Raw genomic sequence first — 14,374 nt, 5'->3', positions numbered from 1 at the left:
GTATATCAGAGCAAGCTCGATCGTGTCATCTACTTTATACACTATGTAATTAATATTACCTGGATTCCCTGAGAGGAATATATTACCTTCGTCCTAAATTACTTGTCTTAGATTCGTCCTAAAGTAAAGTATGTAAAAGCACTACCATGGAAAGAAAGCTTCAATCCGAGGCATTGCTTTGCTTCAAGTGTTGTCTCAGTTTTTATGCTGATCCATGCCGCTAAGTGCAGTGCACGAGGAGGAGAATATGTGCACTTTGGTGGTGGACGTAGCTGTCGTTCCCAAAGAACATGCTTTTGATTTAGCCAGAAGACATCAACCACCTACAGCTTCGCACTATCAGAACTCTGGCCACGGCGCTCCAGATCTCACCTCTCTCTCTCTCTCTCTCTCTCTCTCTCTCTCTCTCTCTCTCTCTCTCTCTCTCACACACACACACACACACACACACACACACTCTGTTTATCGGCCAGTCGGCTGCAGGATTAGTTTCGCCGATTGATTGTCGCGGTACGTATAGACATGTGTTTTCTGCTCTCCTAATTTCTTCATATGGATGCATAGTAATTCTTTGATCCATCTTAATCAACTCGGGCCGTGCTGCCTACATCCCTCCATCTTCTTTTGAGATTGCTGAAGTGTTGCTCTTGTTCACGTGGTGATCTTCTCTCTCTCTCCAAGAGCACTACCCTGTAAGAGAAAGAGTAATTCTTGAGCTTGCATGATGATACATCCTCCTTTGTCTTCTGTCACGACTCAACGATGAACGCCCCCCCCCCCCTCCTCTCCACCGTCCCGCGGCCTGTCGACAGCAGGGACCTGTTGTTTCATTTCTTTCTTTCCTTAGGTTTTGTTTCCTTGATGGCATCGCTGAGGGAGTGACGGTGATGGACTACTGGAATAAGGTTTCTTAGGTGTCTCCCAACCTTGACAAACGTCTGATCCGACGCCGATAAAGGGCCTGTGAGAGTTTGTGTTGCCAGTTTTCTTGGCTCTCTTTGTATCTTCATAGTTGGTGTGTCTATCGGCGAGAGCAATTGACTGGCTATTGGTGCGGCGACTTCACCATCTTCTTTCGTGTTCTATGGCATGCTCTGATTTCTCCAACTCTCCGGACTGATGATGATTGATTGCAAGCCTATACTAGATGGGTTGATGCTCCAAACAGGTCTTCTTTAGTGAATTCTAGACCTCGCCTCAAGCGACGAGTGGCTATTGCGGCTTTTAAAGCCTAGTATGGTGATGGCGTTTGTAGGTGACAGGCGATGTACAATTGAAGAAAGAAGAAGGCTAATATAATTTTCAATGTAATTTTAATTTTTACTTGTCATTATGCGTCCCGGAGTTCTTTCGTTGTATTGACTTTTCTTTTCTCGATAATTATCCAGATCTTAGATGCCCTTTGGGTGTCTTTCTTTAAAAAAAAGTGTATTCTGCTTTGCGGAAACCTACATAATGATATCACTCTTATTTCAGGGATACTGCACCGTGGTGCATAATTGCAAATGGATCGGGAAGCTAATACTGGACAAAATGCTTTGGAGCGCATGCTTCTTGATGAAAATGCAGAGCCAACTGATCTGCCATTTTCACTTCTACAGGACATCACAAATTGTTTCTCCGATGATCAGCGAATTGGCGTTGGTGGTTTTGCTGTAGTTTACAAGGTGCTACATATTGAACACCTCTAATTACAATTGTTTTTAGAAGTAACTGCATCGTCATGTCCAAAGTTGATGCCACAATAAATGTTGAGGCCGCAGGGGATGGTCGGACATGGGTTGGTTGCTGTGAAGAAGCTTTACAAAACATTTGACAATCTAGATGAGAATAAATTCCACAAGGAGGTTGAATGCTTGATGAAGGCCAAGCACAAGAATATTGTACGCTTTCTAGGATATTGTGCTGAAACACAGGGAAAGGTTGCAGATTACGAGGGAAAGTTTGTCATGGCAGATACACGAAACTGGCTACTATGTTTTCAGTATGTGCCCAATGGGAGTCTTGACAAGTATATTACAGGTAGAAACATAATGTTCATATATCCATATTTATGTTCTTCATTAGAAAGCAAACAATACAACTATTTGCAATGTTATCCATTGTATCGGATTTAGAGTAACTTGCTTCTATACAAAGTAAAAAAAAAATCCCCAATCCCTTCCAGATGCATCTTGTGGGCTTGAATGGAGGAAACGCTATGAGATAATCAAGGGGATATGTGAGGGCTTATGCTATCTTCATGACATGCGTATTCTTCATTTGGATCTCAAGCCTGCTAATATATTGATAGATGATCAAATGGTACCCAAGATTACCGATTTTGGTCTCTCGAGGTGCCTCGATGAAGAGCAAACACGGGTTTTTACATCACACCTTTGGGGATCACTGTAAGATAGCTTCATGAAACTCTTTTTTTTGTTTGACTCAAATTTATGTTTTATTTGTGTTGGAATGTATCGAATATATTTGTACAAGGTAGGTTACAGTTGGACTCTGAGTCCTACTGTGTCCAGAGATAAGGTAGGAGTTGTGTCCATAATAGGACACTTGGTGCCCGTGCGGCCGGGGTATGGTATTGTACCGGTGCCATGGGGAGGGGCGGCCATAGTTAGGCCCCAGGGATGTAGCCATAATGTGAACCTAGTTAACAAATCTCGGTGTCGTGTCACGTGTGATTGTTTGGTCCTTGGATGATAGACTACGTGCCTCAGACTATTCTAAGTTCTAACAATCTGGACATGAGAAAAAAAACACATCAAGAGTTATTAAATTTTTGTCATGTGGTCAATTTGGTTCATGAACTTCAAAATCTTTGCTTGCAACATGTGTTTTGGACCAAACTGAAGCACCAAACATAGTTTAGGGACTCACAAAGTCACCTTTCATTTATGAACCAAATCTTAGGACCGTAGATACATCTAACTCTTTACATATACACTGACCGGTCTTTCTAAATCTTGGAGAGGGTATTTGGCGCCAGAATTCTTTAGAGGACAAATAGCATTCGCGTCAGACATATACAGTCTTGGTGTTATAATTGTGGAGATGCTGACAGGAGAAAAGGGGTATCCAGAAGATGAGAAGGTAAGACCAACTTAAACGTCTGCTCCAAGCTACATTATAACTTTTTCAAATAATTGTGTTATGCTTTATAATAGACATCCTTTGTTTTTGAGCCTTTGAATTGATATGCATTTTCTGTTTTCCTATGAGTGTCTATTCAAACCTTAACATATACAAAATTAAACCAGTCTATTATACTTCTTTTAGTATTCTTTTTATACTTTGATAACAATTATAACATGACCCAATATGAATTCATAAATAAAAAGAGATCGGACTCCAGTTTTGCTGTATAGCCCTTTTGTTTATAAGTAAAGAAATACATACGCAAACTATGCTAACATATACAGTATGAGATAAAATGGAATCTTCTGTGACTACCATTTTGGAGTGCCTACTTTAGTAACTCCCGTGAAGGCTTCCATTTCGCCATATGCTTTAGAACAATTCATGCCATTCTTTTCTTGCGGAGGCGAGTCTTGACCTTCACAAACTTCTTGATAAGCACAGGGCTTTGAGGAAATTGGAGAGCCTCTGATCATTTGTCAAAGCTAGATACTCTGGCTGCAATATGGTCGAATACTCCAAAGTCTAAGCCCCTGGCACTTTGGTCACTCAGTTCTCCAGTCAGATTTGGACACTCCGGGACACATCCGTACACTCCCGAAGCGAAACAAAAATAGGGTTCCTCACATATGTGAGCACCAGGTCTTCAAAGCAACAATGACTAACCCTCTTTAGAGCATCTAAAGCCAGACTTGGCAAATTCGTCCTCATATATGTCCACGCGCCCGGGCACGCATGCGGACGCATCCGAAGGGCCCTCATATTTCACTCCCGACGCCCACATATCACAAATTCGGTCCATGCAAATCATGCACGTCGTTCATACAAGCCAAAGTCACGCGTAAATAACAAATGTTGGTACCGAATATAAATAGTGTTTACATAAAATTTATTTTCAGTGCACAAACCAAACATCACCTCTTTGGTTTCCATTATGGGTCCACATATGCTCCACAAGATCATTGAGTAGCTGCGCGCGTAGCTGATGATCTCGATGCATCTGCAGAAAGTTCATAAGCTGAGCTGCATCTTGATCTTCCGGGATTTCAACTTGTTCTCCAAGTGCTTTAAAATCATCGGTTTGGGTTACACCATCACCTCATCTTCGACAATCATATTAAGCAAAATAACACAACATGTCATGACCTGCCACAAAGTTTATGATTCCCACATCATTGCAGCCCCACGAACAATTCCCCAACGAGCTTGAAGCACTCCGAATACCCTCTTCACATCCTTCCTAGTTGCTTCATGCATTGTTGCAAAGTGGCTTTGTTTCTTGCCATGTGGTTTGGAAATGCTCTTCAGAAAACCGCCCACCGAGGATAGATGCCATCGGTAAGATAGTATTCCATGTTGTAGTCTCAGCCTTTGATGGTGTAGTTGCACGGTGGTGATTTCCCATTGCAAAGCCTCCTGAACACCGGAGATTGTTGAAGCACGTTGATGTCGTTGTGAGGATCCGACATTCCAAAGAAAGGATGCCAAATCCATAAGTCATGTGATGCCACCGCTTCTAGTACGATGGTGGCCTCTTTGATGTGACCTTGATACATTCCCCGCAAACCTTTGGGGCAGCTCTTCGATTGCCAATGCATGCTATCAACTGATCCGAGCATTCCTTGAAAACCTCTGGCCTCTACAATAGCCAACAACTTCTCTGTATCGTGTGCATTTGGTTCTCTCAGATACTCAGCTCCAAACACCTACACCATGGCACGGGCAAACTTGACTGTAGTCTTCAGGCATGTGCTCTCCCCCATCCTGACCATCTCACCAATGACATGTGTGGTAATACCAATTGCAAGCATCCTTAGAGCAGTTGTGCACTTTTGCTTGGCAGAGAAAGAAAGTTGGCTGCAACAAATCGACGGTAGGTCCAGGAGTGGATTTGGTGCATTTTGCGGCGGGGTCGGGCTGTCGGGTCCGACGTGGAGGGCGCGCCCGGACACCCCCATATCCGCCCCATATTTGCGATGGATATGAGGGGTGCCCGTTAGGCCGGGTGTTTGAGGCCCGTTTGAGGTGCCCGTATTGGTCGAAATTTCATGACCGGTCAGTGACCGGACGGCCCGCCTGGGCATATGAGGCGGGTTTGGGGCGCCCGGTTGTAGATGCTCTTATAACACAACTTTCCCTATACCCAAATTGTTATCTTAAGGCTGGTTGTAATGGGGAGTATCATATACTAGTATCATGCATATGATACTAGTGTATGATACTATATCCCTAATGCATAGTATCATATTTTAGTATCATGTACTCTATTTATTGTCATGCATGACACAAAGTAGCATAGCATTTATTATGATACGGTATCATAATATGATACTACACCCTCTCTTTCTTCATTTAATGCTATGACACCTCATCAAAATTGCCTAGTTGTCATGCATGATACTAGCTATGAGGCTGGTTGTAATGGGAGTATCATAGCTAGTATCATGCATGCCAACTAGGCAACTTTGATGAGGTGGCATTAAATTAAATGAAGTAAGAGAGGATTGAGTATCATATTATGATACCGTATCATAATAAATGCTACACTAGTATGTGTCATGCATGGCAATAAATAAAGCCATCTATGATACTACCATATGATACTATGCATTAGGGAGGTAGTATCATACACTAGTATCATATGCATGATACTAACTTATGATACTACCCATTACAACCAGCCTGATACTACCATTACGACCAGCCTAATTAGTAAAACAGAGAAAACCAATGTATCTTATTCAGTAAAGTTCTGTTTTATTGGTTTTCATTGGGAGTGGGTGTCACAATTGTCGTTTAAACTTTTGTTGAGTGAATAAAGCCTGACTGCAAACTTCAAGTAATCATTCAGCTTTTAATGGTTTTTCATTAATTACCAAAACTCGGCCAGGTGGCTATAGTGCACTTTCGACTATACTAGTCCCTTGGATATGGTAATCGATTATCTGTTACCACTTGTGATGTAAGAAAAATGTGAACCCTCAAATCATGCATAATGGACATTTAACCTTGCTGTGAAAACAGACATTCATGTGACCTCTACTAATATACATGTACAAGATCCAGTTTAGAGCATGGTGTGCTCTTGCAAAAATCTCCACAAGAGTAAAAGTTACGCCTTTAATTTGCACTATTGTAGTTTTGACTTCTGAGTACAATGAGTGCCCGCGTTAAATATTGATGGTGGGGTCTCAACTGCCTCTATTTATGTGTGAGATAAACATGCACGTGTGTGTGTGTGTGGTAACATAAATATGGTGCTTCTACATTGCAATTACAATTTAAGAATGTTGATCAAATTTATTTACTTCCATGCTTGTTTCTATTTTTTTGTCTTTAGGTGACTTTGCTTGCCTCTTTTTCTCGGTCCGTTTGCATGAGTCAGTGTTTCCTTACACTATACGATAATTGCTATTGGATTTTTTCCACTATATGTCTTGGAAGAATTTCAACAATCGAATTTAATAGTTTGGAACAAATTGTACAATGTCCATATATGCACACGATGGGATGAAGATTGAAGAATGAACTTGCACAGTAAATGCAAGAAATAATTTTTATTTGTGTACCTTGTAAAAAAACAAGAGATGTGGATCAAACATATTATTCTTACTAACTGTAATTATTATGTTAGTTTGTGCATATATAAATTCTCTTTGGGTCCAAAATTTGCAGGTACACACATATGTTTTTCTTAATAGCTTTAGTTGAAGTGCGTATCTCAACCTTTGGAGTTTATGCTTTTCCTTTGGTAGCTATTTAAATAATCTCTTAACATAGTTTAGTTACTGCATATAATCCTCATTCTTTATAGGTAGTTCGAAACTGGATACATCGGCTGGAGGAGGACACACAGTTGGAGCAAGTAAGAGTATGTACTGAGATAGGGATAGAATGCATGGAGTTGGACCCAAAGAGAAGACCGGCTGCACGTCATATAGTCGATAGGCTTGATGCAACGACAAGTATGGTCGAAACTGGCACCGGTAGTTCATCAATTGAACGGCCAATGATGCCATATAATTGTCGAGAGAGAACTGAAAATATATTTGCAGCTGAAATAGAAGAAACTATACAAAATCTTCTGACACTTGAAGATTACCAATGCCAAGATAAAGAATCATATGCAATATGGGGATCGCAAGAAGCGAAGCAAGATCGAAAAGGTGCATGCATCTTGGACAGGAGACCATACTACAATTTCACGAGGACAGGGCGTACGGTACATCAGTCAAATAGGGATTCGTCGAGGAGAAAACAATCAAATAGTGTAGATATCTTCCAAAGTATCTCCCGGAAGGAGGAGCCCAAGCCAATATTAAGCAGATGTCATTCTTGGTAATAGACTAATCGCATCAACAAAGCTATGTGATTGCTGCAGAACGAATTTATTTTCATAGGTTTTTACGCACAAGTGGATGTTTCAGTGCCATTGTTGGGCTGAGTGTGCATGCGTGCGCATTTATACATGTAATCATACCATAGGTAGTGAATCAAGATTCCATTTTTCTCTACTTTGGTGGAGTTGGAGTGATTAGTTTTGGTTTATTTTCCTCTAATGTTGACTAGAAATATGGACATGTTCGGCGTGTCATTATTTGGTCCTAGACACAATATACTATACCAGACCTGATGAGACTCATTTCTCATTGTGGTTCCTTGTGGCTGTTTTAGGATCCGATCGTATACACTCTAGTTAGTGTCTGGTTTGCCTTTATTGTATAAGAATAATTTTGTGCTGGTAATTTCTTTTGTTGTTGTTGAAGAATTACATGCAGTTCTCCTGCATGGTTCAAAAAAATAAAAACCAGAGAGAGTATAGGGTGTTGTAATTTTCTCAGAGTGTTCTTCCTCTGGAGTAAGTATTTCTTTTTTTGAGGGGTGAGTAAGTATATGAGTAGGAGTACAAGCCGGGGGTTGCTCATGTGTACCGCGCACATTTGCATTCGTGGGCCGGGTGATGTATATCATCCGTTGCAATATAAACGACTAGCCTCTCTCACATCCCATGTCAGCCGCTCAGCTCGCTAGCGTAGGTATGGCCTGACCCATTAGCTCTGATCGCTACGTTCTGTAGCGTAGCGTAGGTAGGATCTGGGTAGACTTTTTTTTCCTTTTCTTTTTCTCCCACTGCTTGAAAAACCCAAAAAGTTTAAAAATCAGTAATTCAAAAATGTTTGTAAATACAGGAAAATTTCACGATTTTAAAAAAATTCTTAAATTCAATTTTATTGCACATTTAGAAAAAAATCACAAAGTGCTAAAACTGTTCATGGTTTTAAAAAATCACATATAATTTTTTTCATCAAAGTTATTTCAATATGTATTTTTTTGTATTTTTAACATTATTTGAAATCATGATTTTCTAATTTGTAATCAAGTTTGGGAATTTGAACAAATTTCAGAAAAGTTTTTATTAATTTATTGTCATTATTTGAAATTGTGAACAATTTTAGAAATGTAAAATATGTTTTAGTAACAAAATCGTTTTCCATGAATTTGAAAATAGTTCAAGAAATGGAAAAAAAATGTTGGTGGATTGGAAATCATGAAACTCAAAAGTATTCATGGATTGAAAATAATGTCCATGAATTAAAAAAATCAATTCTTATATAAATTTTAATGAACAATTTTTTAATTTTGAATAGTATTTCAAATTTTCAGCAAGTTTTGAAATTCCAAATATTTAATGAAATGCAATTTGAAAAAACATGACAATTATTGAAATTCGTGAACGTGATTTGAAATTTCAAAAAAAAACTCTGGACAATTTTTGGAAGCACAAACATTTTTCGGAAAAACATGAAAACGTATTTATTCTGAACAATTATTGAAAATTATGAATTGAAAAAATGAGAAAGAAAAAATAAAAATAAAAAAAGAAAAAAGAAAAGAAAAGAAAAGAAATATAATAATAGAAAAAAGAGAAAAATAAAAGGAACCTTCTTGAAGGTGCCAAAACCGGTCAGGAACCTTCGCATGTTCGCTCTGCTTGATCTCTAATGGGTTGGACCATTTTACCTGCGCACGTGAGTGATAGGAGCGTTAACTGTTGCTACACGCGATACACAATATTTTTGGTGAGCAAACGGTCTCTTAACACCATCAATGCGTTGGTACTGGGTCAAAAAGGGCTGGCACGTTTTGTCCCTATAAATAAATAAATTCAGGATGGCCACATCACAATAATAAATATCTCTATATATTAGAAAAAAATGTAATGTTTTTTTTTGCGGGTGAGAAAAAAATGTAATGTTTCCTCTCCTATCGAATCTGTGTTCGCTCATCCCATCGTCCTCCCTCAAACATCTTTGATAATCCAATAAATAGCAATAAATTTACGATTCATAAGCAAATAAATATCAATTAATTTATTATCTTTGATAACCCAATAAAGGAGATCAACCATGAGCACATACCTATTTTGTGATAGAAAATATATGCATTATAACCAAACTATAATTTTATTTTGTCTATTTGTTTAGCATCAAAATTTGTCCTATATGGTCCATTTATTGTGTTAAAAATATCAGTCCCCATGGCAATGAACGGGCACATACTAGTAAAATAAGAAGTTATAAAGCATGGATATGCAGAGCTGGTGACTCCTCAGACTGACATCACAACAGAAAAACGTAATTTCAGTATGATGATCAGTGCATTGTGCATGTGTTCTTGTGTGAGATTTCCCAGCTGGATATTGTTTTTTTGTGCTCCAGCCATGGTCAAAGTAGCTTTGTTACTCTTTGGTGTGCAGAATGCGGAGTAGAGTTTAGTATCTGTTGCACAAAGCACTAGATCTTCTAATAAGGGCACACATTCCTGACCACACCAGGTGATAAACAAAGTGCACGTCGCTCAGAATTTTCCGTAATATCTCACAAAATTGCAGATGTAACCACGTTTCTTAGACTGTGCTTTTTTTTTATGCTAACCCACGGCACATAAATCGACGGCACTCAGTCAGTCATAGACAATGTGAATTATACTTGGCCGGCCGGCCATTTTAATTGTTTCTTCTTTCTTTTTCATTTTTGACATACAATGATGGGCCAGTTGGCTCTTTCTTTTGTTTGAAGTGGGATTACCCGGCCTCCGCATCACATGATGCACATAGCCATTTTGTTAAATGTGGATCTTCAAGTCACGAGTACTAGACAAAAGTACAAAGTAAAGAAAATACGACCACAGCTGGTCAGACCCAAGATTATATAGCTCATCCATAATCTACGAGTACTTTGCCAGCCAAACTGGTTGAATAAACCTCGAGCAACCCTTTCTAGCCAGTTTCACCCAGAGGCCACAAGCGCTCACGTGTCCACATGCTGCAGTGATGATCATATATGAATTGAAGTCAGTCCTGTAGATCACCTGCAAGAAATTATGAGTAGACGATCTGTTAAAAACGCAGTCATTCCGGCAATTCCAAATTGCCTAGAGAATGAGACAGACTCCCACGGATTTGGACCTTCAACTTATGATGAATACCACTCAACCAATTTCCAAACAAATTTGAATACTCATCGGCAGTGCTAAATTGTAAGTAACATGGACCGTGCGAGAGATCAAAGTAGTAAATGTACATGACATAAATAAGTGGTGAATTGTCTCCTCTTGATCACAAAAATAATATTTTTGCTACAACGCCAATTACGTTTAGCAAGGTTATCTTCGGTGAGAACTACCTGCATCTACAAAAATCCACATGAAAACTTTGATCTTGGAAGGAGCCTTTGTTTTCCAAATATGTTTTTGATGAAAATAAGTCCAAAAAATCCATAAGATCCGCATACATATAATTCACAAGTGAAGACATGATCAGTGGTTAACCTCCACTGAAACGCATCTGGCGTCTGAGTTAGATTGATCGATATCAACCTAGATCGATTTAGTCCATTTGTCACCCAGTAAAGCCTAGCAGGTGACACCCTAAGTAGTAAGAATAATAGTAACTATGTGGACTGACCGATGCTAACGACCGGTTAAGCTAACGAGACGCTAATTGGCCGTCTGAAGGAAACCACTTGCGCGCAATGTGTATATTTCGTGTGTGGACCCCCCGCTCCCATTGATTGACACTCGCTCTAACCCATTGATTGACCCTCGCTCCCCCGCTCCCCCCGCTCCCCTTCTGCCTAGGGTTTCCGCGCCGCTGCCGCCGGCTCCCCCGCACAGAGCCGCCGCCGCCGCCGGAGCCCGCCGTCGCCGCTCGCCTCCCCCGCTCCCCCGCTCCTCCCTCCACCTCCTCCCGTTCCTGTACCCCCCGCATTGCCTCCCCGAGCGAGGCGACCGGGGGCCCCGACACCGCTCCCCTCTCACGCGCCCCCAAGCTCCTCCCTCCTCCCGCCGCCGCTAGCGCGCGCCGCCGGGCCTTGCCCGCGTGGTGCCGGCGGCGGCGGGCCTGCCTGTCCCCGCGTGCGGCCTCCTCTGCTCGGGCGATGGTGGCTGGTGGCGGTGTTCTTCGGCTGGCGATGGTGCGTCCTGGCGGCGGGGTTCGCGGTGCGCGGGCGTGTCTGTTGCGGTGGCGCGGGCGTTGGCCGCGGGGCGCGCGGTGGTGCGGCTAGCCGCCGGACTCCGCTCCGCCCAGATCTGGGCTCTTCTGGGTGGTGGTGTAGTCCCCTCCCATTGGCTGAGTTGCGGCTGCCCCCGAGCCTGTTGGCCCCTCGTCCCTCCTCCAGGTCTCGTGTCGGTGGCTCAGCAAGACGGCGTTGATGGTTCAGTGACTGTGGTGGCACATGTTGGTGGGCGGCAGTTCTGGTGGAGCACTTCCGATCGTCCGGGGTGGTGGTGGTTGTTTGGGTTGGGAGAAATCCCTGGTGGCTCGTCCATCACCAACACGGTGACGCCTGCGGGCGCCGTCGGACCTTCCTGAAGGGCGTCGGATCTGCCCCTTCCCCACTGCCCTCTGCGTACAGGGGAAAACCCTTGGACTTGTCCGGGCAGCAGCGGCGTCGTCGTCGCATTCTTTCCTGAAGGTGCTGCTCGGTACGCGACGCCTCGGAGTGCTAGAAGCGTGGTGATACTTCTCCGGTGGGTGCAGTGGTCACTGGTCATCTTTGTTTCGTCAACCTGCCGTTGTCGGCATTTGTTTCTTTTTCTTTTTCTTTTTCTTTTTCTTTTTCTTCGGGCGTGCTTGTGCTGCTTCCGTCCCAGCACCTATCGTTGGTTGTATCGGATGGTTGCTTTGTAATACAAAGCGGGGAGAAACCCTTTTTCTCATATTTCGTGTGTGGATTGTGGAGGCTCTCCTACATACGGCGGTTCATACATGAGCCATTTGGAATAGATATCGACACCAATAGTATATTTTACGGTTCATACATGTGGCGTGTTGATCCACGTGAAGTTGGCTTATATGAAAGCATGTTCATATGTCGGGTACGGTGCTTCCAAGCTTGGGCAGGCCGCAGCTGCAAATATAATAGTTTAATTAATATACTCTAGATTAGTTTAAAGCTAGTTGGTCTATAAATAGAAATAATACAAATAACCAAGCAATGGGAATGCGAAGAAGACAGCCCAACATACACTATCAACCGGAAACCGAGTAAACCAAAACTCACCTCAACAAGACGGACTAGCACGAGAGTGATGTGCAAATTAAAATATTAGGCAAAAGTTAACTGACTAGGGGTTAATTTCTTTTTGTTTGCGAGTGACCAAGTGTTAGTTAATTCACCGGACAGATTTGGAAAGTGCTAGTCTCCCTTAATCCAGTATATTAAAAAAAAATACTCATGTTGACAAGTATAAATGCATTTAATTTGAATTTTCAAAAATAATAATAATCAAAAGCCATAACTTTTAAGCCGAACATCGGAATTAAGATCCATTTTGACTGTTGGAATCCTCATAACGTGCTCTTTAAAACAAGATTCTACATGGATATCTTTCGACAAACTTTTTTTTATATAATTTAGTCCCTGTTATGTGCAACTGTCTAGTAGCCGATGTATAACTTTTCTCATTTCCTGTGGATGTGCAGTTTTCACAGCCGTCACCTCCGCCCAACTGTCTAGCAGCTGAGTGCAACCTTCCCCTACCCTGTGAATACACACTTTTCAGTATTTGGCCGTCCGCCATAACTACCTTGCTAATGAGATGTGCCGTAAAACTTAGGGTTTTGGGAAACTGCACGACACCCGTTAAGGGTGTGGCTATCTCATATATATAAGGGGTACACCAAGGTGTACGATACAATATACAAGACATATACAGAAGCTATATGTAAATACAGTCTAACACCCTCCCTCAATCTTAACTATGCCCTGAAGTACAAAGTATGTTAAGATTGCGCCTGCAGCCTACAAACTGAGGTTGTGGAAGAGGCTTCGTGAAGATGTCAGCAAGTTGATCTTTGGAGGAGATGAACTTGATGTGGAGTAGCTTCTGTGCAACACGTTCCCGTACAAAATGATAGTCAACTTCTATGTGCTTTGTCCGAGCATGAAACACTGGATTAGATGAGAGATATGTAGCTTCAATGTTATCACACCAAAGGACAGGCGGCTGAGTTTGAGGAACTCCCAACTCTCTCAATAAGGACTGTACCCATATGATCTCAGCTGTAGCATTCACAACGGCTTTATATTCTGCTTCAGTGCTACTCCTGGACACTGTAGCTTGTTTGCGAGCAGCCCAGGCGATCAAGTTAGGACCAAAGAAGACAGCATGTCCCCCCGTGGATCGCCTGTCATCTGGATTACCAGCCCAGTCAGCATCTGAAAAAGCAGAAAGCGTAGGAGACGGTGCTGGCTGAAGTAGCAAACCATATGAGGCAGTAAAGCAAACATAACGAAGAATCCGCTTCACCGCTGTCCAATGAGAAGTCCGAGGAGCATGAAGAAATTGGCAGACACGATTGACTGCATATGAGATATCTGGCCGAGTGATAGTTAAGTACTGCAGACCACCAACAACGCTACGATACTCAGTGGCGTCATCAGAGGTGAGAGGATCTCCATCAAACGCAGACAGACGATCAGTAGCAGACATAGGAGTCATGACATGTTTGCATTTAAGCATACCTGCCCGTCGCAACAGGTCCATCGAATACTTATGATGTGTGAGTGTCAAGCCAGCAGAAGAACGTGAAACTTCCAGCCCAAGGAAGTAATGCAACGTTCCTAAATCCTTCACCGCAAAATCTCCACTCAAGGAAGATATCAGACGGTCAGCAGCAACATCCGAGGAGCTAATGAGGATAATGTCATCAACATATACCAGAAGATACATCGTCACC

General features: G+C 42.0%; 1 protein-coding gene across 1 annotated transcript; it reads left to right on the top strand.

Annotated features, from left to right (window-relative positions):
• Nucleotides 1-426: 426 nt before the first annotated feature.
• On the top strand, nt 427-7,698 carry LOC119313455 (cysteine-rich receptor-like protein kinase 19). The gene is made up of 5 exons (XM_037588934.1): nt 427-510; nt 1,477-2,022; nt 2,168-2,390; nt 2,967-3,087; nt 6,947-7,698. The coding sequence occupies exons 2-5, from the start codon at nt 1,749-1,751 to the stop codon at nt 7,472-7,474; spliced, it is 1,146 nt and encodes a 381-aa protein (XP_037444831.1). The 5' UTR covers nt 427-510; nt 1,477-1,748; the 3' UTR covers nt 7,475-7,698.
• The last annotated feature ends 6,676 nt before the right edge of the window (nt 7,699-14,374 follow it).

Source organism: Triticum dicoccoides, chromosome 1B (genome assembly GCF_002162155.2).
Source record: "Triticum dicoccoides isolate Atlit2015 ecotype Zavitan chromosome 1B, WEW_v2.0, whole genome shotgun sequence".
Classification (NCBI taxonomy): Eukaryota; Viridiplantae; Streptophyta; class Magnoliopsida; order Poales; family Poaceae; genus Triticum; species Triticum dicoccoides.
The sequence above is the reverse complement of the archived record's forward strand: the minus strand, read 5'-3'. Positions and strand labels throughout refer to the sequence as shown.

Excerpts from the sequence above, each read along its gene's own strand:
- LOC119313455 (XM_037588934.1), top strand. The coding sequence starts at position 1,749 with ATGTTGAGGCCGCAGGGGATGGTCGGACATGGGTTGGTTGCTGTGAAG. Across the intron at positions 2,023-2,167 it reads TCTTGACAAGTATATTACAG|ATGCATCTTGTGGGCTTGAA; the intron begins GTAGAAACATAA and ends AATCCCTTCCAG. Across the intron at positions 2,391-2,966 it reads TCACACCTTTGGGGATCACT|AGGGTATTTGGCGCCAGAAT; the intron begins GTAAGATAGCTT and ends TAAATCTTGGAG.